Source organism: Hyla sarda, chromosome 5 (genome assembly GCF_029499605.1).
Source record: "Hyla sarda isolate aHylSar1 chromosome 5, aHylSar1.hap1, whole genome shotgun sequence".
In the NCBI taxonomy this organism is placed as follows: Eukaryota; Metazoa; Chordata; class Amphibia; order Anura; family Hylidae; genus Hyla; species Hyla sarda.
Window position 1 is genome coordinate 183,702,170 of NC_079193.1, and position 27,628 is coordinate 183,729,797.

The 27,628-nt window shown below is 43.2% G+C and overlaps 1 protein-coding gene and 1 long non-coding RNA gene across 2 annotated transcripts in view; one reads left to right on the top strand and one right to left on the bottom strand.

Moving 5' to 3' along the window:
- LOC130273671 (uncharacterized) overlaps positions 1 to 27,628 on the top strand; it is a 105,264-nt gene that overhangs the window by 65,126 nt on the left and 12,510 nt on the right. The window contains exons 18-25 of the mRNA XM_056520852.1: positions 676 to 756; positions 2,612 to 2,757; positions 3,388 to 3,504; positions 15,520 to 15,574; positions 15,917 to 15,935; positions 17,134 to 17,152; positions 17,982 to 18,017; positions 25,597 to 25,704. Coding sequence (XP_056376827.1) covers positions 676 to 756; positions 2,612 to 2,757; positions 3,388 to 3,504; positions 15,520 to 15,574; positions 15,917 to 15,935; positions 17,134 to 17,152; positions 17,982 to 18,017; positions 25,597 to 25,704 — 581 coding nt within the window. The remainder of the gene's footprint in view (positions 1 to 675; positions 757 to 2,611; positions 2,758 to 3,387; positions 3,505 to 15,519; positions 15,575 to 15,916; positions 15,936 to 17,133; positions 17,153 to 17,981; positions 18,018 to 25,596; positions 25,705 to 27,628) is intronic.
- On the bottom strand, positions 123 to 25,631 carry LOC130273672 (uncharacterized). The gene is made up of 3 exons (XR_008844080.1): positions 25,510 to 25,631; positions 16,043 to 16,150; positions 123 to 352 (listed from the first exon to the last, which is right to left on the bottom strand). It is a non-coding gene; the product is annotated as an uncharacterized LOC130273672 (long non-coding RNA).

Sequence of the window (27,628 nt, forward strand, 5' to 3'; positions counted from 1 at the left end):
GAGGTTAGAGTCAGCAAAACTCAATTGAGTTCCTTCTTATTCAGTTCATGGAAAGAAAGCCCATACTTTCAGAGCTCCAAACAACTCCACTAGAACAAACTGGATTAAACACGTGTGTAGGGCTATTAAAGTGCTAGCAGCACGCCAACTTAAACAGTATTTTACGTGAGTAAAAATATGCAATAACTCACTCTTCTCAGGAATATTCTTCCGGCTTTATTTTCTTATTTCATATTGCACAAAGACTGTCTCGCAGGACTCTGTTACATATAGCAGCAAGAAATAGCAGCAATGTCTGTACTTTCATCAGTCATGGCACAGTGTTTCAGGGGCGGACCCCCTTATTCATGCACTAAGAAAAAAAAAAGTCAGCAAAACCTCATAAAAAGAGAATTTTTGTGTGAAATACTGTACATTTTAAAATGGCTATTAACAATCTTTCAGGATTTTAGTATTAAATGATTCATATAATATCCCCTATTAATTATCTAAAGGAAATGATTGGTTTGTTTTAGCTTATATTAACCTTATCAAGTTGTGAATGACAAGATTATGATAATGAAAATGGATATATTATGATGTTTTGAAACCCTGTACAGACCATTGTACTTCTGGGACATCCGTATTCTGCTGATATTTTGTTCACTTGGTTATGCCTGATTTATTATTTTACAGAACCTGTATTTGAGGTCAGCAGAAAAGATATTTTGAAGTTAAAAGATTACTTATCAAGAACAGACCGGGAGCCTCTTATTGGTATGTCTTACGAAAAGGCTAATAGTAGACGTCATAATATCTCTTAGGAACATTTTCAATACATATCTCTTAACACATTTCTTTTCCACTTTTGGGGAACTTTTGCATAAAATGTAAAAATTCAGGATGACTTATTTAATGCCCATGTTTGTTTTGTTGAACCATTGAGTACACAGCAGAATCACTGCTCCATTTGCAACTGAAACATCTGAATTCCAGCCACCAGCAAAAGAAAGGGGAGCAATTCGTGGATAATATAAAGAATTGTTGTGTCTATCACTAAGCTACAGGGCTGGTGGTTTTTACAATTTGGAGGTGCAGTCATACACACAGTGTCTGCAGGTGTGGATTCGACAAGGCAATCAAAAATACTTAAGAATTGCCTTCAAATCGACAGCGGATCCTGTGTGTGACTTCACAGCAGGCTCACACACGCACTAACATAAATATACAGGTAGATAATGCCGGTGACCCCGTTTCTTACGCTTCTTACCAGGTGAAAGATGGTGCAGCCTTTCAGGAAAAATCCATCTTGTTTTTAATATTGTAATTTTTTCTTAACTGCACTGGAGGCAGGCTACTGCTGTATTTGTAATGCTTTTTTCTGCCCTTTCTGGCGAAAACCCCACCTCTTTTGGCCAATAGCCCTGCCACCACTGTAAATCATCTAATTGCCAACATGTCCGTGAAGTCCGTGTTGTGCCCAGCCTCGGACAGTGATAGGCTGATCGGCAATTTATTAAGCCCCAGCCCCGTTGTTATTCCTGTTGCCCTGGCCCAAAACGTCACACTGCTGCTTAGCCTATCACCAGCCAAGGGACACCACTGTGGCTGGCTATTAGTTGAGCTGCAGTTTTACATGCTGGGCCCCAAAAGCAGCAGGGAGAGCACACTGAAAGACGGGACAGTGATACTTGCTGTGGGAGGGTAAGTCAATGTTAATTTTAATTGCGTCAGTCCTAGCATATGGAGCTTAAAAAAAAAAAAAAAATTATAAATAAAGTGCTACATTGGCTTCATGTTGTTTTCCAATAGTACCAAGGCTGTTTTGGAAGTATGGCCTGCAGGGCTTTTTTTCAGCATGGCTGCTTTCCAGTGACAGTGTGGTTTAAATAATGTGTGAACTTTTATTATACTTTTATTATTATTGTGACAAATGCAGTTACCATTTTGTGTATTTTTTTATGTAACGCTTTTACATTTTTTAAATATTTTTTAACTTTAATAATAACTTTTTAGTATCTAGATTCACTAAGAGATGTCACAATGCAGGCTTCTGATTGCTCATACGGTGCTTTGGTATCCTTTGTGTACAAAAGCATTATTGCCTGTCATTAAAGGAAAACTGTCATCAGTGTCACCGCACTAATCTGCTGCTACAGGTAGGTAGTGTGGGTGACACTGATGACAACCTGCTGCCAGACTTGGGCAACAGATGGAGAATCCTGGCGTCACCGCTGCTGTTTCTCTGCAGTGCCCTGCTGTGAGTAGGTTAAGTGAAAGAGCAGTGGTGATGTCCTGAAGCTCCGCTCGTGCCCCAAGCCTGCCAGCCGAACAGAGGGAACAGATGAGGATAACTGTATCACAGACACTTAAGTATGCTTGTCATCACTGTCACCTGCACTACCTGTCTAGCAGCAGGTTAGTGCAGTTACACCTATGACAGACCCTGTCTGCTGTTGCAGCAAAGTAGCAGCATCCTACCATCGGCTGCTGTTAAATAACTAACTCTCTTTCAAGCCACATAAGTGCTATGGTCCCTATTGACACAACAATAGAGGATAAGATGTCTATGGGCGGAGTACCCCTTTTAAGATATCTTGTTTTAAAGAGCTCTTTTTTTTTGTTTCTGCAGGTGTGGAATATGTGCTTGAATATCGATTTAAAACAAAAGGAAATCAAATTGTAACAAAATATTTTTGTGAACTTTGTGAATGTGACACAGATGTAGACCCAATGGTGGAGCACCTGGCTGGTTTTAGGCATCGAAAACAATATTTGGTAAGTAAGAAGAAAAAAAAAGTCACACAGATGTTGTGGATGAGTATCCCAATGTTATGAGCTCTACTCACACTGACTTTTTCCTTTCTATTATTGTAAGCATCATTAACGTTTATCAGCTAGCCATAGGATAGGTAATGTGTGAGGGCTAAGGGGCCACACAATTTGGATCCTTACCGACCACTAGAATGGGGGGCCCAAAGCTGAAACAATTTGTTCATGCATGTAGATCAATATTGTTACATTTTTAACTTGTTGCAAAGATAGAAAACTGACTGGATCACTGCTGCAGCCAGAGAGTGGCTCAGCTGGATTTCTAGCTTGTTGAAAAGCCACTTGCGCAAAATGGCAGAGCACCCTGGCCCCTTTTAAAAAAATAAAAATCCCAACAGAAACAGACATATTAATAGTGGGTCATCACATTGTTGGTACATGGTCTTTGTCTAATATATGATTGATGGATACAAATACTGGTAGAAAAGTTCATATAGTGGTAGACATATGATAGAATACTCCTTTTTAAGCAAAAACTTTGTACAAGGGAATTTTACAATAAAGTTGTAAATGTACACTCGTTGTTGCATATTCTCGCACATCTAAATTATTTTATTTTACAACACTTTAAAACAGGAAAGAGAATATCCATATGTTCTCAAAGCTCAGGCTAGCAGTAAAGAAGAGAAGTCTCCATTCATAAGAAGAATGGCTTTGGAGATTGAACGAGAGGAGGGTACAAAGATGTATATGGTAACTTTTATTGATTTTTAAGCAAAAGTTTGATGTTTTGTGGGGTAACCTTTGTATCGCAATCAGATTTGTTGCCATAAAAGTGTAACCTATGAAAGCCAATTGGTTTGCTTTAGTGATACAAAAAAATTGCTAGTCAGATCCTACTGTCAATAAAGAAGATTAAAGTCTGATTTAACTATATGTGCAAATTGGAACACACATTGCTCATAAGCTCATAGATTGACTGTTCAACTTGCCATAAGCTCTGCTGATCTTGCTTATTTGGCTTCTAGATAGCTGTATAGATAACAGTAAGGGATGTACCAGTATACTACTGAATGTTTCAACTAGCGTTGTCCTAGCCTCTTCTGTCTTGGAATATATTGGGAACGTGTGTTTATCAGTTATACATTTTAAATACAGTTAAATACAAAATTCATAGCAGTTTAAGGGTAAGATCATACGTGCCATATTGTGCTGCGTATATGCTGCTGCATATTTTCCTACCCATTAAAGTCAGTGGGTAGCAATATCGGCCAAATCAGCTGCAGCTATTGTGAAATAACAAATATTTTTTTCCTCAATGTACCTTAAAGGGGAACTGCGGTGGAAAAAATAATGGTTTTAAATCAGCTGGTGCCATAAAGTCAAACAGACTTGTAAATTACTTCTATTTTAAAAAAAAAAAAAAAAAAAAAAAACTTCCAGTACTTATCAGCTGCTGTATACTACAGAAATACCTGTACAGCGTATTCGTAAAGTACTCATAGGACCCCATGAGCACCCCCGCCAGAGCCGTGGCTGCATTCAAGAGATCCAGATTGATCCACCATGCCACGTAGACCAGCTGCGAAGCAAGAAAATAGCCATACATATTTGGAGCTGCAAGACCCCCTCGTTGCTTTGACGCCTGGAGAAGAGCTTGATCCAGTTTTGAAGGTCTATCCTGCCAGTAGAAGGATCTCAGAGTAGCATTCAGTCGTTTAAAGAACCATTTAGGAGGAACAATAGGAGAGAGGTGAAAAAGATACTTAGTAAAGAAACTTAGGAAGATAAATTAGGGCTGGGCGGTATACCGGTTCATACCGAAATTTTTGGGCTGCACGATATGAATTTTTCCCATACCGCAATACCGGTTGGGCCCCTCCCCCTTGGGAATGAATTATCAGCCCAGCGCTGCGCTAATCACAAATGTCACCCGCAAGCACTGCCCTCCTCCTCTTTATTGGGGGCCGCCTGCGCTGGAACTCTATACTGTACGCCACTGGTCTCAAACCTGCGGACCTCCAGATGTTGCAAAACTACAATTCCCAGCATGCCCAGGCATGCTGGGAGTTGTAGTTTTGCAACAGCTGGAGGTCCGCAGGTTTGAGACCACTGCTGTATGCCTATGCCCGGGCTGCAAAAGATAAAATAAACTTTACTTTACCTACGTCGGCCTTTACGCTGGGGATGGGAACGTCGGACAGCCGTCAGCCTATCACCGGCCGCAGTGATGTCCCACCCCGGCCAGTGATAGGCTGAGCCCACTGTCATGTAAGGAGCTCTAGCCGGCTTCTTACATGGCAGTGGGCTCAGAATATCACTGGCTGGGGTGGTACATCGCTGCGGCCGGTGATAGGCTGACGGCTGTCCCACGTTCCAGTCCCAAGGAACAGCGTGAAGCCGACGTAGGTAAGTTAAAGTTTATTTTCTTTATCTTTTGCAGCCCTGGAATAGGGATACAGCGTACAGCAGTGGTCTCCAACCTGCGGACCTCCAGCTGTTGCGAAACTACAACTCCCAGCATGCCCGGACAGCCATTGGCTGTCCGGGCATGCTGGGAGTTGTAGTTTTGCAACAGATGGAGGTCTGCAGGTTGGAGACCACTGGCGTACAGTATAGAGTTCCAGCGCAGGCGGCCCCCAACAAAGAGGAGGGCAGTGCTTGAAGGTGACATATTTGAATAGTACCCCGCTGGGCTGATAATTAATTTGGGGGGAGCAGAACAGCGCTGGCGGGTAACATGATTGGGTGGGGGGGGGAGCAGAACAGCGCTGGTGGGTCACATGATTCAGTGAGGGGGTGCAGAACAGGGGGGGGGGTAAAAGAAATATCGTTATATACCGTGGAACCGCCATAAGTTACAAAAATACCATGATACACACATTTTGGTCATACCGCCCAGCTCTAAGATAAATCATTTTAAAGATGTTCACACGGCCAGCTAACGTTAAAGGCAAAGAGGACCAGCCCCGCAGTCTGGTGTTAGTAAGAGTAAAAGGGCATAAGGTTAAGGGTCATAAAGGTACCTGGGAAACAGACACCTCCACCACCAAATAACAGAAACTCTCCACCAGCTGGAGGCCCTTGGGAAGAGAAGTCGGAAGGACCACACTCTTGGATAAAGGCGTAAGGGATGGTTTGGCCTAGTTAACGCATGCCCCAAAAAGAGCCAAAATGTGTCAAGGAGATCAAACAAAGCCAGGAGAGATTCATCGGCATCAGCCAGATAAACTATGGTATCATCGGCCTATATAGTACCCCCTCTGTAGACCACGAATAGATCGAGGCACGGATTGCCGCGGCCAATGGCTCCACAGCCAGAGCAAACAGGAAAGGTGACAAGGGACAGCCCTGCCCAAGGGAAACGAGTCAGATAAATAGAGTTTGGAGACAGGCCCTAGGCTGATCATACAACAACCTAACCCAATTCCCAAAGCGAGGTCCAAATCAGAGGGCACGCAACAGCCACCAAAGATAGCACCATTCAACAGAGTCAAAGGCCTTAGACATTTAAGCTGGCCACAAAACCCGCAGAAGCATCTCCCTCCGAGGCCGATAGATTAAGCTGGAGCCTTTTTACATTAACTTCCATAGCTCTACCCGGCATGAAACCCGTCTGGTCAGGGTGAACAAGGGAAGTAATAACCCCCTTAAGCCTATTTGCAAGGATTTTAGCAAGCCCCTTTTACACTATATAAAATTCATCCGTTATAAACATCCGTTAGAAAAGCCTTAATAACGGATGTTGAACGTCCGTTACAAAATCCCATTCAAGTCAATGGGATTTTTGAATTATCCGTTATGACCCGTTATAGCCCGTCATGAATAACGGAAGTTATTTGTGGCGGAAGAAAAGACGGCACATGCACTAATTTTTCTTCCGTCACAAGAAACGGGTCAATTAACGGCCGTTATTTTTAACATTGAAGTCTATGGCAAACGGATGAGCTTTATGTCATCCGTTTGCACCTGGTTTACAATATCCATTATTACATCTGAGCATGCTCAGAAGAGGTGACATCAGCAGACTCCTGCAGTGCTGAAGGACTACTACTACTCCCATCATGGAACAGACTTGTTTTCCATGATGGGAGTAGGAATTCCCTGGCTGCGGGAGTCTGCCGACAGCTGGGGTGGCTACATTAGTGTTTGAACTACTACCCCCATCATGAAACATACTCTGTTCCATGATGGGGGTTGTAGTACAGGGGCTGAGGGATTGATCGCACCGGGTTTCACTTCTGAGACCTGATGCAATCAGAAGTTATTGAGCAGGGGAGCAGGCAGTATGCTCCGCAACCCTGCGATGTATAGTGTGTTTTCACTTTTCATTATTGAATCCCCCGCGGGGAGTCCTGGGTGGCCGGTACCGAGGAGCCAATCGGGGCTCTCAGCGGGAGATTGAAAAAATGAACATTGTGAGTAGCAGGGGCCATATGTATATTAAAAGCGCTGTGGGGGGCAAGATATATAGCGCTGCGGGGGGGGGGGGGGGGGGACAGACATACAGCGCATATATATATATATATATATACACACACACATACATACACACAGTGGAGCAGCACAACCAAAATATGCAAAGCAGTGGGTGCCAGCAGAAAAAAACACCCCAGGCAAGGGGATGTGCAAATGTCCACACCAAATACAAAAGTACTGCGGCACTCCAAAAATAAAGTGAAAAGGATTTACTCACCTGACATCAGAAGCGACGTTTCAGCTGCCCGATTGCAAGCTTGAGAGAGGCTGCAATCGGGCAGCTGAAACGTCGCTTCTGATGTCAGGACAATAAATCCTTTTCACTTTATTTTTGGAGTGCCGCAGTACTTTTGTTTTTGGTGTGTATATGTATGTATAATCTCTATCCCCCGCTGGAGCATTAATAAATATATACCCCCTGCCAGCGCAAGTATAATGTATCCCTCGCCGGCGCATGTATATTGTATCCCTTGCCGGCGCATGTATATGTACCCTCGCAGCATCTATGTACATATGTCACCGCAGCGCTGTGAATGAAAAGCACTCTAGCAGCAGCATCGGCCGGTCCGATGCTACTGATAGAAATACTTTTCATTCATTGCGCAGTGCCGGCATATGTATATAGAGGCACTGTGGGGGGCAGATAACGCTATATGTCTGCACCCCCCCCCCCCCCCCCCCCCAGCGCTTCTATATACATATACCTCTGCAGCACTATGAATGAAAAGTACTTAGCAGCGCATAATGTCAGCTCTTCATAGCACTGCAGAGGTATATGTACAGGGACCGCCCGACATACGATAATTTCAACATACGATGGCCTCTCAGAGGCCCTCGCATGTTGAAGGCAGCACCAACATACGATGCTTTTGGATGTCAGGGCCATCACATAAACGGCTATCCGGTAGCGCAGACTGCTTCAGCTGCCGCCGGATAGCAGTTTGCCCCGTGTGCTCCAGTGATGGTCTCTTACCTGTCCCCGGTGCTCCGGACCGTCCTCTTCGGGATCCCCTGCATCGCCGTTGCTCTCCATCGTCGTCATCACGTCGCTGCGCATGCCGTCCTGTCATCCAATAGGAGCGTCGTGCGTGGCGACATGATGACGGCGAGAAGGAACGACGATACCGGGCAGCAGAGACAGTCTGGAGCGGCGGGGACACGGCAACAGCGATGGAGGGCGACATCCAGGGCAGTGGTGACGGTCCGGAGCGGCGATGACAGGTGAGTATACCTTCCTATATTTAACATTCCACGGATCCATCAACAAAAGATGGTTCATTTGGAGCGAATTACCATCGTATGTTGAGGGACCACTGTATATAGAAGTGCTAGTGGGTGCAGACATATAGCATTCTGCCCCCCACAGCGCATCTATATACATATGCCGGCGCTGCGCTATGAATGAAAAGTATTTCTATCAGCAGCATCGGACCGACCAATGCTGCTGCTAGAATGCTTTACATTCATAGCGCAGCAGTGACATATGTATATAGATGCTGCGAGGGTACATATACATGCGTCGGCGGGGGATACATTATACTTGTGCCGGAGGAGGATATATATTTTTTAATGCGCCGGTGGGGGGTATATATATTAGGGATCGACCAATTATCGGTTTGGCTGATATTCACGATTTTGGACGTTATCGGTATCTGCAGTTACCTTGCCGATAATCCGCCGCACCCCCCAACGCCCCAGCCAGAGACCACCGCCGCCCCATTACCTCCCCCATCCCCGGTTTTATAATTACCAGTTTCCGGGGTCCGCGCTACTTCTGGCTCCTGCGGCGTCCTGTGTTACGCTGTGCGCTGCGCAATGGCGAGTGACTTCCTCAACGCAACGTCACTGTCAGTGCGCACAGTGACAGCTCGGGAGGACGCCGGAGCCAGAAGTAGCGCGGGCCCCGGAAATAGGAAATTATTAAACCGGGAATGGGGAAGGCAATGGGGCAGCGGCGGGCTAAATAGACGATAACTTATACCGGAATATCGGTATAAGTTATCGGCTATCGGCCCTAACCTCCACAGAGTATAGTTATCGGCCTTAAAAAATCGATATCAGTCAATCCCTAATATATAAATATAATATATGCGCTGGGGGGCTAGAAATATAGGGTATATGTCTGTGTCCGCCCCCCCCTGCAGCGCTATATATCTTGCCCCCCAATGAAAAATGAAAGTTAAAACGCACAATACATCACAGGGTTGCGGACCATGCCGCCCCCCTCCCCTGCTTAATAACTTCTGATCGCATCTGTTCTCAGAAGTGAGACCCGGTGCGATCAATCCTTCAGCCCCTGTACTACAACCCCCATCATGGAACAGACTATATTCCATGATGGGGGTAGTAGTACAAACACTAATGTAGTCTCCCCAGCTGTCTGCAGACTCCCGCAGCCAGGGAATTCCTACTCACATCATGGAAAGAAGTATTTTCCATGATGGGAGTAGTAGTAGTCCCGGCTGTGGGAGTCTGTAGGCAGAGGTGTTACGGCCATACATGAGGGATGTTATAACGGGTCTTAACGGATGAGTATTTATTCATCCATTAGCACCCGTTATTTCATCCATTATAAATCTGTTTTCACACAGAAAATGGACGTTTAATAACTCATGAATGCTCATAGAGTGAAAGCAGCCTTAATATCCACATTTTAAAAGGGAAATAGAACATTAGGAATCCGGCAGAGTACCTAATCCTGACCATGTACATCTAATTTTTATATGTCTAGCATCTTTATTTTTTTATTACACTTTTTTAATTAAGCTCACTAGTCTGAATTCCTTTCAAAGGGAGGGGGCGTGGCCTCACTGTGCAGGTCTCCGCCCTTTCCCTCAGTATGCTGTCTGCTCACATCTCCACTAGCATTAGCAAAACTACAACTACCAACTTGTCCTCACTGACAGTAGCGGGACACAAGCTGACAGTGGGAGGATTTTTCCTCCAGCTGTGAGCCCTGCGCTCACAGCTGTCAATCAAGGAAGTGTGTCCATGACCTAGATGATGACGCATGGACACAGCAGGACTAGTATGTGTCCAAGCAGGCGGGGGGGGGCGGCAGTTTTTTGACTGGCTTTTTCAGTATGAAATACTGAAAATTTTCTAATGAAAGCAATTGCAAAACCTATTAGTTTTTGTATCTGACAGTGCCTATTTAACCCCTTAAGGACGTATGAGTACGTCCTTGGTCCCGCTCCCGTGATATAACGCGGGGTCCCACGGTGACCCGCATCATATCACGGCGGGCCCGGCGTCCTAGTGAAGCTGGGAACCGCCTCTAATAGCGTGCGGCACTGATCGCGGTGCCGCGTGCTATTAACCCTTTAGCCACGCGCTCAAAGCTGAGCCATGCGGCTAAAAGTGAAAGTAAAAGTGCCTGGCTAGCTCAGGTCGCCGTGGTATAATCGCGGCATCCCGAACAGCTGTACTACAGGAGGAAAGTCTCTTACCTTCCTTCCTGCAGTCTGATCGCCGATTGAATGCTTCAAGCCTGAGATCCAGGCTTGAGCAATCAATCGCCGAAAACACTGATCATTGCATCTCTATGGAGATGCATTGAACAGTGTTAAAGATCAGTAAATGCAATGTTATGGGGGCTATAATATTGCAAAAAAAAAAGTGTAAAAAAAAGCAGTGTAAATAAAAACAAAAATAAACATATGTGGTATTGCCGCGTGCGGAAATGTCCAAATTAAAAAAATATACCACTAATTAAACCGCACGGTCAATGGAAAAAATTCCAAATCCAAAATAGCGTATTTTTGGTAACTTTTTATAACATGAAAAGATGAATAAAAAGCAATCAAAAAGTCAGATCAATGCAAAAATGGTACCGACAAAAACTTCAGATCACGGCGCAAAAAATGAACCCTCATAGCGCCCTGAACACGGAAAAATAAAAAAGTTATAGGGGTCAGAAGATGACAATTTTAAACATATAAATTTTCCTGCATGTAGTTATGATTTTTTTCTGAAGGAATACAAAATCAAACCTATACAAGTAGGACCTAGAGAACAAAGATAAGGTATCATTTTTACCGAAAAATTTACTATGTAGAAACGGAAGCCCCCAAAAGTTACAAAATGGCTATATTTTTTCAATTTTGTCGCACAATGATTTTTTTTTTCCCCGTTTCACCGTAGATTTTTGGGTAAAATGACTGATATCATTACAAAGTAGAATTGGTGGCGCAAAAAATAAGCCATAATATAGATTTTTAGGTGCAAAATTTAAAGAGTTATGATTTTTTTAAAGGTAAGGAGGAAAAAACGAAAGAGCAAAAATGGGAAAAACGCCTGGTCCTGAAGGGGTTAAGGATAACTACAATTAGGGCCTCCCTTATGGAGTCAGGGAGCCTTCTCAACTCGTTGGCAGCATTATACAATTTGAGCAATATAGGGATTAATTTCACCTCGTTCATCCCATACCAGGCCCAAACAATCCCATCTAAACCTGGGGTCTTCCCAGGGGGCAATTCCTTGATTGCCTGAGACACCTCAACCGTAAAGGGAGCATTAAAGGGGTGCTCCGGTGAAAACCTTTTTTCTTTTAAATCAACTGGTGGCAGAAAGTTAAACATATTTGTAAATTACTTCTATTAAGAAATCTTAATCCTTCCAGTACTTATTAGCTGCTGAATGCTACAGAGGAAATTCCTTTCTTTTTGGAACACTGATGACATCATGAGCACAGTGCTCTCTGCTGACATCTCTGTCCATTTTAGCAACCATGCACAGCAGATGTATGCTAAGGGCAGCTTGGTGGCTCAGTGGTTAGCACTGCTGCCTTGCAGTGCTGGGGACTTGGGTTCAAATCCCACTAAGGACAACAATAAATAAAGCGTTATTATTATTATTATAATAACGTCAGCAGAGAGAAATGAATTTCCTCTGTAGTATTCAGAAGCTAATAAGTACAGGAAGGATTAAGATTTTTTAATAAAAGTAATTTACAAATATGTTAAACTTCTACCACCAGTTGATTTAAAAGAAAAAAGGTTTTCACCGGAGTACCCCTTTAAGGGCAGAAGCCTGAGCGGGCGTGAGAGGGGAAAGGGGGAGACCTGCCAAAAAGGAGCCCAGACAATCCGGAACTCTAGAATAACCAGAAGAATACCAGTCAATCCGAAAGAAGGACTTGTGCACCACAGACTAGAAGGAGAAGGCCGAGTCATTCGGAAATTTCCATCTCCAGACCGCAGTGAGAGCCAACACCAGACACCACGACGCAAGCTGGGGAGAAGAGGGTTCCACGGCAGTGGTGCCGATCGATCTGTGGGTCCGGAACAGCATTAAAGTCTCCTACAAAAAGAACAGGGTCAGTAGGACCGACCCCCATCTCCCCCCCCCCCCCCCCCCCCCTGCAGAAGTGGAATAAGAAGCATGATAACCCCTGGCCACCCATGCCCGCTTAAGGGTCAACACCTTCTGACCCTAAGATGGGTTTCCTGCAGGCAGATAATACGTGGGGAGTGGCGCTTAACAAAATCCAAACACAACTCCCGCTTAAACTTAGAATTAAGGCCACAGACGTTCTAACTAAGAACTTTAAGTGACCCCATCATACCATTTGGAGACAGACACTGACAGGAGGAGATAATGCCAAGACTCTGTACAGAGGGAGGAGCACCCCAGGGCACACAAACCAGACACACAGCAGACAAACCAACAAACTGGGCACAAAAACACACAAACATAAAAACCGCAGCAGTAAGTAATATTCCCAAAAACTCCCTGTCTAACACTAAGCAAACACGTACAGACCGATACTCTAAACAGTACTAGGAAATCTGGGAAGAGCTAGTACTAGCTTTGAAGAACAATCCAGTAACCCGCTCCCCCCAATCATACAACTGTAAGGAACAACCAACACACCTAAGGCCTATACCCATATAACAGAGAGCCCTAGGGAAACAGGAACCTAGGGAATGCCCTAAACAAGATACCCCCTAACTCTTGGACTAACTAAACAGTAAGGAAAGTGAGAAGTCCAGCAGGAGCAGAGTTAAGTCCGAAGAGTGAGCAGGCGGTGCAGCATCCACCCACTGCAAGACATCTGCAGGACAGGTGAAGAACTATGTAGACTCGCCATCCACTATTCGCAACCGCGTCGGGAACAGCATGGCATACCTTTGTAACCTTTAGACCGGAGGCGCTGAATAACTTCAGTGAATTACATTCTGTGCTTGCAGAGTTCCACCGAGAAATCCAGATAAAACGCCACTCTGGCACCATTGAAAAGAACCTCGCCTTCGTAGTGGATGGAGAGTCTACATGGTTCTTCACCTCTCCTGCAGATGTTTGCAGTGGGTGGATGCTGCACTGCCTGCTCACTCTTCGGACTGAACTCTGCTCTCAGGACTGCATCTCTATCTTTGAAGTGCAACAATTGTGCCAAAAAGAGTTTAGGAGGGCCCCCAGGTGGAGGAAGCTGGCCAGGACCCTATGAGCCCATTCCACAGAAGTAAGGAGAGTATGTGTCAGCAGGCAGGATTTCCTTAAGCCAGGTTTCAAGGAAGGTAACTGCATCAGATCACTCAGCCCTCTCTGGAAGGCCCACCAAGCAAATATTATTTCTGCGTAAGCGATTCTCAAAGTAATCTGCTCGGTCCGCCACTCCTTTCATCTGATGCTGGAGAGTAGCTATTTGCTGGGGAATAAGCTGTAGAGTCTCCTCCACTGTAGAAGACCCTACGCTCCACCTCCGTGATACGCTCCCTGATCTTCTGGGTTTCATGCAGCAGAATAACCAAGTCTTGTTGCAGTTTGTCAACCCTGGACAGCATCAAGGTTTGGCAGGTTGAGATGGCCCTCAAGACTTCGCGAAATTTCTGATCAATATCTGAGGCAGTATATGGAGAACAGACCGGAGAGCAGGCCTTGGGGGGGGGAGGCGGCGGGGGGGGGGGGGGGGTTTGTCAGGACCCTCAAACAGCAGGAGGGACAGGTCAGGAAAGGCGCTTCCCGGTCGGTCTTGGGCCCTGGAATATTGGCTGCATGGGGTGACCAGAGGGGGTAGGTGCACAGGAGTCCCTGCGGGACGGTCCACATAACCGTAATGAACCATCTTCAGAGAACGGTCTAGCCGCCTCAGCCTCCACCTTGGATTTCTTATTCTTATTGCAGGATCCTCCCATAGTAACAAGCAGGGTAACTTCTGAGAGGTAGTGACAGACTTAGGGAGACCAGAGCTCCGCAAACCCCCCACAGGGAGTACCCCCACTGTAGTTAGTAAAGCAGTCCAGCACCAGCAAGGTGAACAGGTTTCCAGAAAGACTCACAGTTCAGGGCTTCAGAGCAGGACAGCAGTACAGCACCATGGAGTTCCAGCAGGGCACAGCAGGTCAGGGTCCTCAGCACACCCACAAGAATAGAGGCAGAGTCCAAGGCTGGGGCCAGGAGTTCACCCCCTCCAAAACGAACCAGAAAGGGCCAGCAGTATCCCCTCTCAACAGCCTCCAGCAGGAGCGAGGCTGGTATGCACCTCCAGCAGGTGTAGACCACAGGGCAGCAGGCAGGATGAGCGCAGTGCACCTCACAGACATGCCGGCTGGAGCTGCCTGGGTAACCGAATAGGCCCCGCCCATGAAAGGCAGCATTGGGGGGGGGGGGGGGCCTCCCAGCACTCCCGGGACCTGTACAGATCCTCTGGACACCTGCGCTTTGGCCCCTACAGCACCTCCGCACACCGGAGCCTCCTGCAGCACTGCACTCGCTGGTTGTCGGCTCCCAGCGCTTCAGGACCACCACTGCCTGCGATCCCAGACTTCAGTGTGCTGCCACAGGGTAAACGAGGACTCTACTGCAGACAGCTCACTTCCAGCAGAACTCCCAGGTAGGACCAGGTGGGTTGCGAACCCTCAGGGTGATAAAAAGCAGGGTATATTAGGCTGAGCAAGCGGGAGCTCCGGCTCACACGTCCGCTCAGTCCAGCTTGCAGGCCACGCCCACAGTGCTCTGATAACGCCTCTGTCCATGTCGGGAACTGTTCATAGCAGGAGAGGTTTGCTATGGGGATTTGCTTCTACTCTGAACAGTTCCTGGCATGGACAGAGGTGTCAGCAGAGAGCACTGTGGTCATACTGGAAAGAACTACACAACTTCCTTTGAAGCATACAGCAGTACTGGGAGAATAAAGATCTTTAAATAGAAGTAGTTTACTAATCTGTTTAACTTTGACACCAGTTGATTTGAAAACATTTGGAGTACCCCTTAAATCCACATCTAAGTAAGTGTAACCAATAGGGAAAGAAATGAAGGAAGTTTACTATTGTTTCAAATTCTTTCCAGGTTGATTATTCAGTGTGGACGGAAACTATGATGACTCTGAGGACAGCAAACAAAAGTGAGTGTTTTTGTTTTTTTTACATTTTCTTTAAGTTTTTCTCTGTTAATTTATCAATTTTTTTTAATAAAACCATTTTTTTAGACTAACAATTACTTCATATACCTTGTAGAAAAATATAGGTAGCAGGTTTTCTGAGCTTTGTTACTTTTTTTTTACCCTCTGTGTAGATTGTGTGAAATACCCTCATTTTGAGTTGCAAATGTTAAGGTAGCATGCCACATCTGGCCATCTAGTAAAAAAAAGTATGGAGGAGAACAGACAAAAATTTGTCTACACAATAAGTATAACGTTTGTGTTTACATTCTCTAATATAAAGAAATATTTGTCTTTCTTTAACAGAAATTAGAAAGAAAACAAGGTAAGGCACTGTTTGATATGTAATATTAGTATAATTAATGGAATACATCTTGGCATGCCTATAAATGTTCAGACAGCTCATAGCTTAGAACATGCTTTACCCTTTACCTTTTAAGAATGAGTACGCAGCTCCTGTGCTCGCGTCATTCAGAGCACGTAAATGTGCATCCTGGTGCGCTAAGTACCAGATCATCAGGATGACATATGTCCAAAGTCCTTAAGGGGTTAAAGTAGTACAATAATAGAAAAACAATATCAGTTGGTTGTTTTAATCACATTGACCTAAAGCATAAAAAGAACATGTCACTTTTACCATAAAGTGTAAAAAACCAAACCCCCCAAATGTTGAAAAACTTAAGTTTTCTTATCATTTATAACAAATAATAATAATTTTTTGGTTTCACAGTACATTTTATGTTAAAATTAAACGTAACTTCAAGAAGTAAATGTGGTCACGCAAAAAACAAGCCCTCATATAGATATGTAGGTGCAAAAATAAGAATTGTCTCTTAAAAGTAGAGGAAGAAATAACAAAAATGCAAAAATGAAAATTTGCTGTGTCCTCAAGGCCAAAATGGGCCATGTCAAGAGGTTCATTGGGATATAAAATAAAAAAATACATAATTATTTATGCAGTCTGTCAATTTTGCAATCTACTGTTACACACTGAGATTCTTGACATGACCCATAACTGCCTTAGATCCAGCAATCATTGACTGCAAAATTTTAACGGATTAAGGGGAAAATTTATCAAAGCTTGTCCAGAGGAAAAGTCGACCAGTTGCCCATAGAAACCGATCAGATTGCTTTTCTTCATTTTTGAAAAGGGCCTCTGAAAAATGAAAAAGTGATCTGATTGGTTGCTATGGGCAACTGGGCAACTTTTCCTCTACACAGGTCTTGATGAATTTTAATGTCTGGGATCAGAATTTTGGCTCATTCCAGCCATTGATGGCAGGTGTCAGTTGTAGTAAACAGCCAGTTCTCACTGTGTATTTAGTTTCTGAGCCCCCTGCATACTCCCTTTCTGACATATTGAATTAATAGTGCTTCAAATATTGTGCATGTGTGTGGGGAAGGGGGGAGGGATTAATGGGGGAAGTCAATTATTCTTTGTCACAATATTTTACTTTCTTTTGGAAGAAACTATAGAACTATAGCTTTAATAACTGTATTATTCTGTGTTTTTCTATTTTTAGATGGGATGATGACAGGAATGTAAGTAATGAATATATATTTTTTTGTGTATGCATAAAATGATTACAGCTAGGTTGGAGCACAGAGAGGCATATTCTGCTAACATTATGCGTCATACTGCATGTGTATCAAGGGAAACTTTCAGAATAATAGAGTGAAAGAACTGAACCCTTTATTAGAATATGGCAAGGTTTTACCATATATAACATGTGGCAATGCTTTATTTATGGTAAAATCTTCTTCACCATCCCCAGGAGACATTCCTGACAACTGGGATGGTGAGGATATCAAATTTTAAAGTACCCCCCTTCCGGCCCCATACGTATTTACCTGGGAAGGTAGATATTTTCACCTAGTCCCGCTGCTCCAGCTGTAATCACACCCCCCTCAGTGTGACTGACAGACCTGGCACAGCCCGCGTCATCGCTCTGCGCCATCGTCTTAGGGAGCAGAGCGGTGACTAGGGCTGTCAATCATGCCGAAGGATGTGTGATTATACCCAGAGTAGATGGGACTGGGTGAGTCCCAGGGGACTACTTACGGGGCAGACAGGGACACTTAAACTTCATATGCTCACCTTCCCTGCTGGAAGCAAAGTGTGTGAACCTCCTTTTACTGATCAGTGTACAGAACAGAGATGAGCTACTAGCTTATAATAGAATTGCATGAGCTTATTGCAATATCTGCAATTGCAATAGCTTATAATAGAATTGCATGCAGCTGTTTTATTTTAAAAATTGCTCTTTCTGTTCTGTAGGACACAAACAACCATATCTGTCTTGATGGTTGTGCTTATTATTTATGTAGAATGTCCATCCATATTGTTCACTTCTGTATTTTTTTTCAACAGGATCAAAATAGAATGGCAAAAGCTCTAAAGTTTCTGGTAAGAATTCCTTACATACCTCTTTGATTTGCATAGATTATTAAATTTTTTTCACAAATACAACTTGTTTGCACTTTTAAAATAGTTTATAGTCATCCTTCTGGTAAAGACATGTTTTTGTCATTCTTAACCCCTTAACGACCACGGACGTAAATGTACGTCCTGGTTTGGCGGTACTTCGCGCACCAGGATGTACATTTACGTCCTGTGTATGACTGCAAGCATCGGAACGGTGTTCGTGTCATACATGGCTGCGCTGCCAAGGCGATCCGATCATTTGTAATGGCGGACGGAAGTCCCCTCACCTGCCTCCGTCTGTCTCCTGCTCTGGTCTGAGATCGAGCAGACCAGAGCAGAAGATAGCCGATAATACTGATCAGTGATATGCCCTATGCATAGCACTGAACAGTATTAGCAATCAAAAGAACACGTCATTTTTACCATAAAGTGTATAGTGTGAAAACGAAACCCTCCAAAATGTGCAAAATTGTGGTTTTCATTTAAATTTCCTCCCTAAAAAAATAATTTTTTTGGGTTCGCCGTACATTTTATGGTAAAATGAGAGGTTTCCTTACAAAGTACAATTGGTCACGCAAAAAAAAAAAACAAGCCTTTATATGGGTCTGTAGATGGAAGTATAAAAGAGTTATAGATTTTAGAAGGCGAGGAGGAAAAAACGAAAATGCTAAAATAAAATTGGCCTGGTCCTTAAAGGAAAACGGTCACATATTTTCTCCCGCACTATCATCTGATGGATAGTGCAGGAGATGCTGATTCCAATGAGCCCTACCTTGACCAGATCCGCCCAGCCATTTTCCCACAATTGTAGTTTTATTGTATGTGGAAATCTGTCTGTAACTGGCACGGGCGGGGCTTCTGCATCTTAACTGGCACTGACGTCAGCACCCCTTATGAATATTCATCCCCCCTCCCTCGAGTTAGGAGCGGCGAATAGAGAGAGAACTGGAGGGGGGGGATGAATATATTAATAAGCGGCGCTGACGTCAGTGCCAGTTAAGCTGCAGAAGCCCCGCCCTTGCCAGTTACAGCAAGATTTCCACAGAAAATAAAACTACAATTGCAGGTGGATCCGGGCAAGGTATGGCTCATTGGAATCGGCATCTCTCGCACAAACCATCAGTACCTGTGGATAGTGCGGGAGAAAATATGTGACAGTTTTCCTTTTAAGGTTAAAATGGGCTTGGTCCTTAAGGGGTTAAAAGGATTTAGCCAAGACTTTTTAATTGATGGCCTATCCAAAAGAGATGGAATCCCGGCGCTGTTTTATTGAGTTTTTTTTTATTTTATTTATTTTTTTAAGTATTTATTTCAAACAATTTTGGTTTAAAAATAAACAGAGAATACAGTAAACGTACAGCACAAACACAGAGCTCCCCGACCTCCTTCAATAGCCATTGAAAAATCAGGATAATGAGGCACCACAGAATAGAAAATCAAGGAGATCCGTGCCCGGACAAACATCAAGACAAAAGACATACACAAAAACAAAACAGACATACACACACACACTCCCGAAGTAACCCCCCATCGCTCAGGCCAAGAAAGAAACAAGCGCATTACCCAGGAGAACTCGCCCATTCTGGGGGCACCACCAATTCCAGCATTGTTTATTGTATTGTGGGGGCACTGTGTAACAGCATTTTGGCTTACATTGAAGTGAATTTAGCTACCTGGCGCAACCACTAAACGGTGAACGACACAAGGTTACCAGATCCGCTTTTTGTGTAGTGCATGGTGCTGGATGCGGTCACCCTGATCATTGATTAATGGCATATTTTTAGAACGTTGCCATGTTTTTACGTCACAGTATATTACCAGTTTTATGTAAAATTGTGCAGCTGTGGGTCGGGTACCTGGCTGCAAGAAACAGCAAGGCACACTAATTGCTCTATACTTATTGTTCATATGTGCTTTGTGTGTGCATTGGAGTCAAACACAACTCTCGCTTGTTAGAGGCCAGTTTCCCTTGTAACAAGGGCTGCTATTGAAGGCTCTTTTTTGAAAAGGATATAGGTAATAAGAAAAAAAAAGCTATAAATCCAAGTACTGAACCTCAAAAGTCTTTTATAAAAATGTAAAAAAATCACAATTAAAAGCTCACTAGTTATATACGAAAACTTTTACCTGGACTATGTTATGTGACAAATCATGACTGCCTAATGGAAGGGCAAAAAATATACCTATGGATAACTAGATGTATCTACAAAGGTAAAAAGGATGATGCCTAAAACGTAGCTTTTATTTAGATCCACAAATAATAAGTCACCACAAATAAGTGTAATACAGTCAGTGGTGTCTTCAGGGGAGAACAAAGCAACTCAAAGCTTAATTATAATCAATAGTATAAAATGATTAATACGAATATATGAAGACCCCAGCTCAATAATATAATAACCTAAGGAGCATATGAACAAAATTGTATCCACAATTCCTTAAGTTATTGAACCATAAATGCTATATAACTTATAGTCATATGCTCATGTAATGCAGGAGCTTACACAAAAGATTGTGAAAAAGATACCCAGGGATGTGGAATTCCTATCGCCCGACGCCCAGGACTAGCAGTTTTGGGCGCCGGGCAGGTGAATTTGTCCGGCCCTTAGCCCGGCTTCGGGCAAGCAGGGCCAGACCTGACAAGTGTGGTGGCGATCTGCAGTCTGTATGGAGCGGGCTCCCGACTCCTGCCCGCTCCATACTCTGCAGCCTGTGTCCTCCGAAGCAGAGCAGGGGAGATGATAAGCTGTGTACAGTGTTTGTCTTCTCTCCCCTGCTCTGCAGATGTGTGGGGGGAGATGAGGGGGCGTGGCTTATTTCTCCCCGTGCAGACCTGCGTCCTCTGCCTTCACTCCCCCCAGCTGTAGATTCGGAGAGCTGAGGGGAGGAGGCACGTCTGCACGGGGAGATGCATGCAGCGCTCTGCAGTATGTATGGAGCGGGCTCGGGATTCCTGCCCGCTCCATACTCTGCAGCCCCCGGCTGTTCTCAGTTGCCGGGGGCCGCCGCTAATAGCCAGCATGCGGCGATCGCCGCGGCTGGCTATTAACCCTTTAGATCGCCGCTGTCAAAGCGGACAGCGGCGTCTAAAGGGAGATGTGAATGCTCCCTGGTGGGCTAGTGGGGTGGATTGCCTCCCAGCAGCGCGATCGCAGGGGGAAGAATCCACATAAGAGGTAGCCGGAGGGCTTACCTCTGTTCCCTGCTGTCCCGGCTCTGTCATTGATAGATCCTGGCTGGACTAGGCTCTATCAATGGATCACAGAGCACACAGATCAATGGAGTTCAATAGAACTCTATTCATCTGTCTGAGGAATCTAATGATTCCTCCTATAAGTCTAATAAAGTGTAAAAGAAAAAAAAAAAAAAAGTTTTAATAAAAGTTTGAAAGACACACATTAACCTAGTGGTCTTCAAACTGTGGCCCTCCAGATGTTACAAAACTACAATTCCCAGCATGCCAGGACAGCCGTTGGCTGTCCGGGCATGCTGGGAGTTGTAGTTTTGCAACATCTGGAGGGCCACAGTTTGAAGACCGCTGCATTAACCCCTTCCATGTTAAAAGTTGAAATCACCCCCTTTTCCTATATAAAAACATGTAAACATGATAAAAATAAACATATTTGGTATTGTTTTGTGCGTAATTATACAACCTATTAAAATATAACATTATGTATCCCGTACGGTAAATGTAAAAATATACCAAACCACAGATTTGGAATTTTTATAATATCCCAGAAAAAAAAAGTTAAAAAGCGATTAAAAAGTCAGATCAATACCAAAATGGTACCGATACAAAAAACAGATTATGGCGCAAAAAATGAACCCTCATACAGCCTGGTATGCGGGAAAAAAATTAAGCTACAGGGGTTAAAAAATGGTAATTAAAAAAATTAGAAAAAGTTCAGAATTAGTAAAACATGACGTAAACGATACAAATCTGGTATTGCGTAATCAGGCGCCTAAAGTATAAAACTAACATGTTACCTCAACCACAAGGTAAATGGCGCAGAAAAGAAAAAACACCAAATCTGCAAAATTATCTTTTACTATTTCAATTTCACTTCCCTAAATATATATAATTTTTTTTTGGTTCAGAGAATGTTATTGAAAAATTAAAAGGTGTCATTATAGTAGATAGTTATGGCTATTATAAGGCGAGGAGGAAAAAATCAAAGCGTAAAAGCGAAAATTGGCTGGGACAAGTGGATCGTCATGAGGGACAAGTAGATTTTGCTCCTTTTTAGTCCCGTGGACAAGTAGTTTTTTATAAAATTTCCACACCCCTGGATACCATACCAGACTTCTATCTAGCTAAATAATTACAAATAGGTGAAGCTGATATAAATATTCATACAGACTTTTTAATAGGAGGCTCAAGTAGCACATAAAGCCTCCTAGTGATGGACTGTTTTAATACTTTATTCTGAATGAACTTCACCTGTGGGTTGTGCATACCTTGTGTGCGGCGTTTTTTTTCTACTATATATGCGGATATATTAGCAGTGTCTGATATCTTATTCACAGTCTTTTTATGAGCTCTGAAATTAGTATATGACTATATGCTATGAGGTGTTTTGTGTGCTATTACTTGAGGAATTGTGGATTCAATATTGGTCACATGCTCCTTTAGATTATATCAGTTTTTTTTTCGTTTTTTTTTCATTGTTTATTCAATGCTTACAAAAAGAAACACAAGCTCTTACAAATACAGTACAGCAAATTACAAATACATATGTATTGTATTGTACAAATACAATTACAAATATGCAGTCATTTAGTCCTTTTGTTACCCACCCTCCACCCACCATGGCAGGGGGAAAAAAAAATATCTCATCTTACCCTCATCTCACTCTAGAAATTCCAGAAACATCCGAGTTATCAGCGTCTCAGATTCACCACTTTTTCTTCCATATATCAAACATTTTTTCTGACTTTTTGCTTTTAACCTTTTCAAAACCTTTGCCCCTTTGAAACTCCAACTTCCATTCTGAACTACTCGGATTTTTATTGGAAATAAATTTCCTCATAATAATCAACCTCCCTATACTCAATGCATTCAAGATCAACTTCTTTTTTACCACTGGTAAGTTAGGGATTAGACCGAACAGGAAGACTCCTGGTTTCCACTCCAAACTAACACCTATTTTTGTTTTTATCTGTTCTTTTATTTCATTCCAGAAATAATTTATATATGGGCACTCCCACAACATATGTAGCAGATTCGCTTCAACCTTTCCCCATTTTGTGCAGTCCGCATGGGCACGGATTTTCCATTTGTGTAGATCTTTAGGGGTGTAATATAGTCTATGCAATGGCATAAACTGAGAGGTTCGAAGTTTTTCATTTTCAGACATCTGGACCACACTCGCTGTCATACCCTTCCAAGTGGTCTCATCCAACAGCACTCCTTCTTTTGCCCACTCTGCTTTACTTTTAACTTTCATCCCCTCTAGTTTCCCTAATCGAATAATTTTATATACTGCAGACAGCCCCAATTTCCTACCCCCATCCACCAATTCAATCAGCAAATGGTTCTGGATACTAAGAGCCCTTATATCCCCAGTATACTTTACTGCATGTTCTAGTTGGAGGAAGCCAAATTTATATTTATCTTCTAACCCAAACTCATTCTGCAGTTCTTATGTTTTTTAGCTTCCCTTCACTGAACATTTGCTCAACATATACTATCCCTTTCTTAACCATAAACCATAATGCTCAATTTTATTTATCTCTTTCAAATTATTTTCCCACAGTGGATTAAATTTCACACTTCCTACAATGTTTAAAACACTTTTAACATTCCTCCAAACCCAATTTGCCTCTGCAAATTGTATCCTTCTTATTAAATTTCAAATTATTTTCCAGTACTTCAAACACGTGCTTCCTATTCACCTTGTATTTAAATTTTAAGAGGTCATGTATCAACTGACCTTGATCACCCGTGAGCTGTGATAACTGGGCCGCCCAGTAGTACAATCTAAAGTTTGGAACCCCTAATCCCCCCTCCTATCTCTAGGCAGAGTGAATGTGTCTAATCTAATTCTAACCTTTTTCCTGCCCCAAATTTAAATCTTCACCAAACCATCTATTTTTCTGAACCATACTTCACCTATAATTACCGGGGATGCTGTTACCCAGGGGTAATTTTAACCAAATATCAATTTTCTTTTTACCAACAGTGGAGCTAGATTTAACTTAATATAATGCTTGGGATTGCTGCTAATGCTGATCCCCAAGTATTCCATGGTCTCTGGATGTTTTATTACTTTTAATACACCAAACCTTTCTTCGCCTATGCCTTCCACAATCAATAATAAGGATTTTCTCCAGTTGATTGAGAGTCCCAAAATACAACCAAATTCCTGAATGTCCTGTATAATGTCAACTAAATGAGTCTCCGAATCCCTGACAAACAATAATAAATCATCCGCATATAATGCAATTTTTCCTTCTCCTGGGGCAAAACCCTGGAATCGAGAATTATTTTTAAGGAAAGCAGCCAGAGGTTCAATAAATAAGAAATAATAAAGGTGACAGGGGGCACCCTTGTCTTGTGCCTCTAGTGAGGGTAAATTGGCTAGATATAGTATCGTTTATAATTATTCTTGCCCTGGGGTGATCATATAACAACTTGATATAATTTATATAGCTCTGCCACAACCCAAACTGCTCCAATGCCTTCCATAAGAAGGCCCACTCCACCCTGTCTAACACTTTTTCTGCGTCTAGTGACATGGAGTGCCCCCCCCCCCGTCTCCCCGAGCTGAATGGCCGAATAGACTCTCCTAATATTACTAATTCCGTTCCTATTCTTCGTAAACCCAGCCTGATCTCTCCCCACCAGGTCCCCAATTAATCCCTTCAGGCGCAACGTTAATACCTTCGCAAAGATTTTTGTGTCTGTATTTAAAAGCGAGATGGGTCTATACGAACCCATCTCGCTTGGGTCTTTACCCTTTTTCAGAATTAGTACCATCATTGCTTCCCGCATTGACTGCGGAAGGGACCCCTGTCTGCAGGATTCATCTAGAACCTCTTGAAGTTTCCCTAACAAAGTCTTACCCAGTTTACGGTATACCTCAAACGGGAGCCCATCCATCCCTGGAGCTGTATTCCCAGAAAAAGATCTCAGGGCCTGCTCCAGCTCCAACTCCACCCCCTGGGCGGCCCCTAAATGCGGTAATTTTTTTTTTTTTTTTTAAAGAATTCCTCAGTATCCTCCTTGGAATGTTGCACTTCTGTCTCATAAAGTTCTGAACAAAACTCACAATCAGGTTTAATTGTGCTATGAGTTGCTGTGTTCTCCTCTGAAGACACCAAGGACTGTGATAGAAATGCGTTATTGGTTCTTGGGATTACTCTTATTTGTGATTACTTTTATTTCCTTTGAATCTTAATAAACCTTTTTTGTAGATAAATCTAGTTATCCATTGGTATATCTTTGTGATAGATTCGTGCTGGAAGTCCTTCTCACCTAGTGAGGTCCACTAGAGGACCATCCACTTAACATGTAAGCTGATACATCATCTTGATTGACGAGCTGTTTTAATTTCTCGTGCAGGAATCATTTGAGGTTGAAAGTGAACTTGAGGCAACAACTATAGCAAGGCTCTGCGAGAGGCTGTCAGATAACCTAAAAATGTTTAATAACAAGACAAAGGAAGATTCAGTAAGTTTGTCTTTTTTTTTTCTTTTGTTGTTTTTCCTTTACTTCTATATATAATATCATGCTATGTACAGGCATGGATACAAACTGTTCCATGCTGTAATTCAGCGCGTTCCTTAGAACAACCAATTTTTCACAAATGTACACTATATGGACAAAAGTTTTTGAAAGCCTACACATTTCTTCTACAGGAGCTTTGGGACACCCCTTCCTTCCTTTTGCAGTTAAAACAGCTTGAACTCTTCTGGGAAGACTTTTTAAAATATTTTGGAGTGTGTGTCTAAATTTTGCCCATTTATCTAGGAGAGAGGGCCTTGCTCACAATTTCCGTTTTAGGTCATATCAAAAGTGTTGGATGAGGTCAGGGCTCAGCGCAGGCTAGTAATGTACTTTCACAACAAACGTATCCAACTATGCTTTTATGGACCTGACCTTTTTTTTTTTCTGTCATTTTTATTAAAGAATTTTCTAAGGACACAAATCCAAATATAAGGAAAACATAAATGATATCACAGGGGCCAAAGCCCAATAACAATTGTCATAAAAGGAATTAGAAAACAGGCAAATGGTTGGGCCAAGACAGGCTAATAGTCACAGGAAGTCCTGGAAAGGCCCCCGGTACCAAAATATTAACGCATAAACCCACAACTGTAATTAATAAAGGGCTTAAACAAGCGTGCTTCAACGCATCATCAAACACAGGTAATAAGGTTGCAAGAGCCACAGACAAGGGAGAGGAGGAGAGGGAAATACAAACAGTGGGTACACAAAGACGAACACATTACAACCACACAAGGTGGAATAGAGAGAAAAAGAAAGAGAAGGGAGAAGGAAGAGAAAAAGAGAGAAAGAAATCAAGGCGGTTGCCTATCAGTAAAACTATTCCAGGGCTCCCAGACCGAGAGGAATAAGGGGATAGAATTGTTGAGAGAGTCTGTCAGGAATTCCAAGGAAAGGATCTCGCGTATACGGATTAACAGGTCTGACTCGGTGGGAGGGTTCTTTTCCAGTATTTGGCTATAAGGGTCTCAGCGGCTAAGGCAATATGCTGGAAGAGGTTAATGGGCTTCTTAGACAAAGTGGGGTGAGAGAGATGGAGAAGATAAATAAGGGGCCTAGAGGGAGCAATACACCCAAAGCTTCATATATCAATCTCTGCACTTTTTCAGTATTCCGTTGAGAGGACAGGACCAGAATATATGGAACACTGTTCCCAGTCCCACCCCACAACGCCAACATTGAGGAGCAATGTCAGGGTTCAGTCTATTCAATAGTTCTGAGAGTATGATACCAGCCCATGATCAATTTATACTTGGTTTCCTTAGAGGCAGTACAAATCGAAGCCTTAGAGGCCCTCTCCCAGATAACCTGCCACTGAGGGTCCCAGCGACCCATGTATAGATGTGACAGTGGGACTTCCCCAGGAGGCTGGAGAAGCAAGGAGTAAATGTCGGAGAGAAGGCCCTCGCCTGAGGCCCACCACGGCACAATCTGTTGAATCCAGTAGGCAGAGACTACAGTGGAGCCAGTCATGGATGACATATAATGTCGCAACTGTAGAAAGTGAAAGCGCTCAGATGAGGGGAGATCCCAACAACTCATCAATTGTTCAAAGGGCAGGAGAGAACATGAGAGAGGGTCTACCACATCTGCCCAACAGAAAAGGCCCCGAGATCCCCGCACCATAGCAGAAGACAGACCAGAAGGAAAGCTAGGATGGTAAAGGAAAGAACGCAGATGGGAGGAAGGAGAGAACAGTTTAAATTTCACAGAGCAGTATCCGTGTTATTTGTAGTCAATGTTGACCCTACAGTAGGTCCAAATCAATTAAACTTCCCAGCAGAGAAATCAAACAACAAGGGGGGAATTGAAAACCCATAGGAAGTGCTTCTAAAATTTAACTTTTAATAGTGTGCTAGTAAAATGC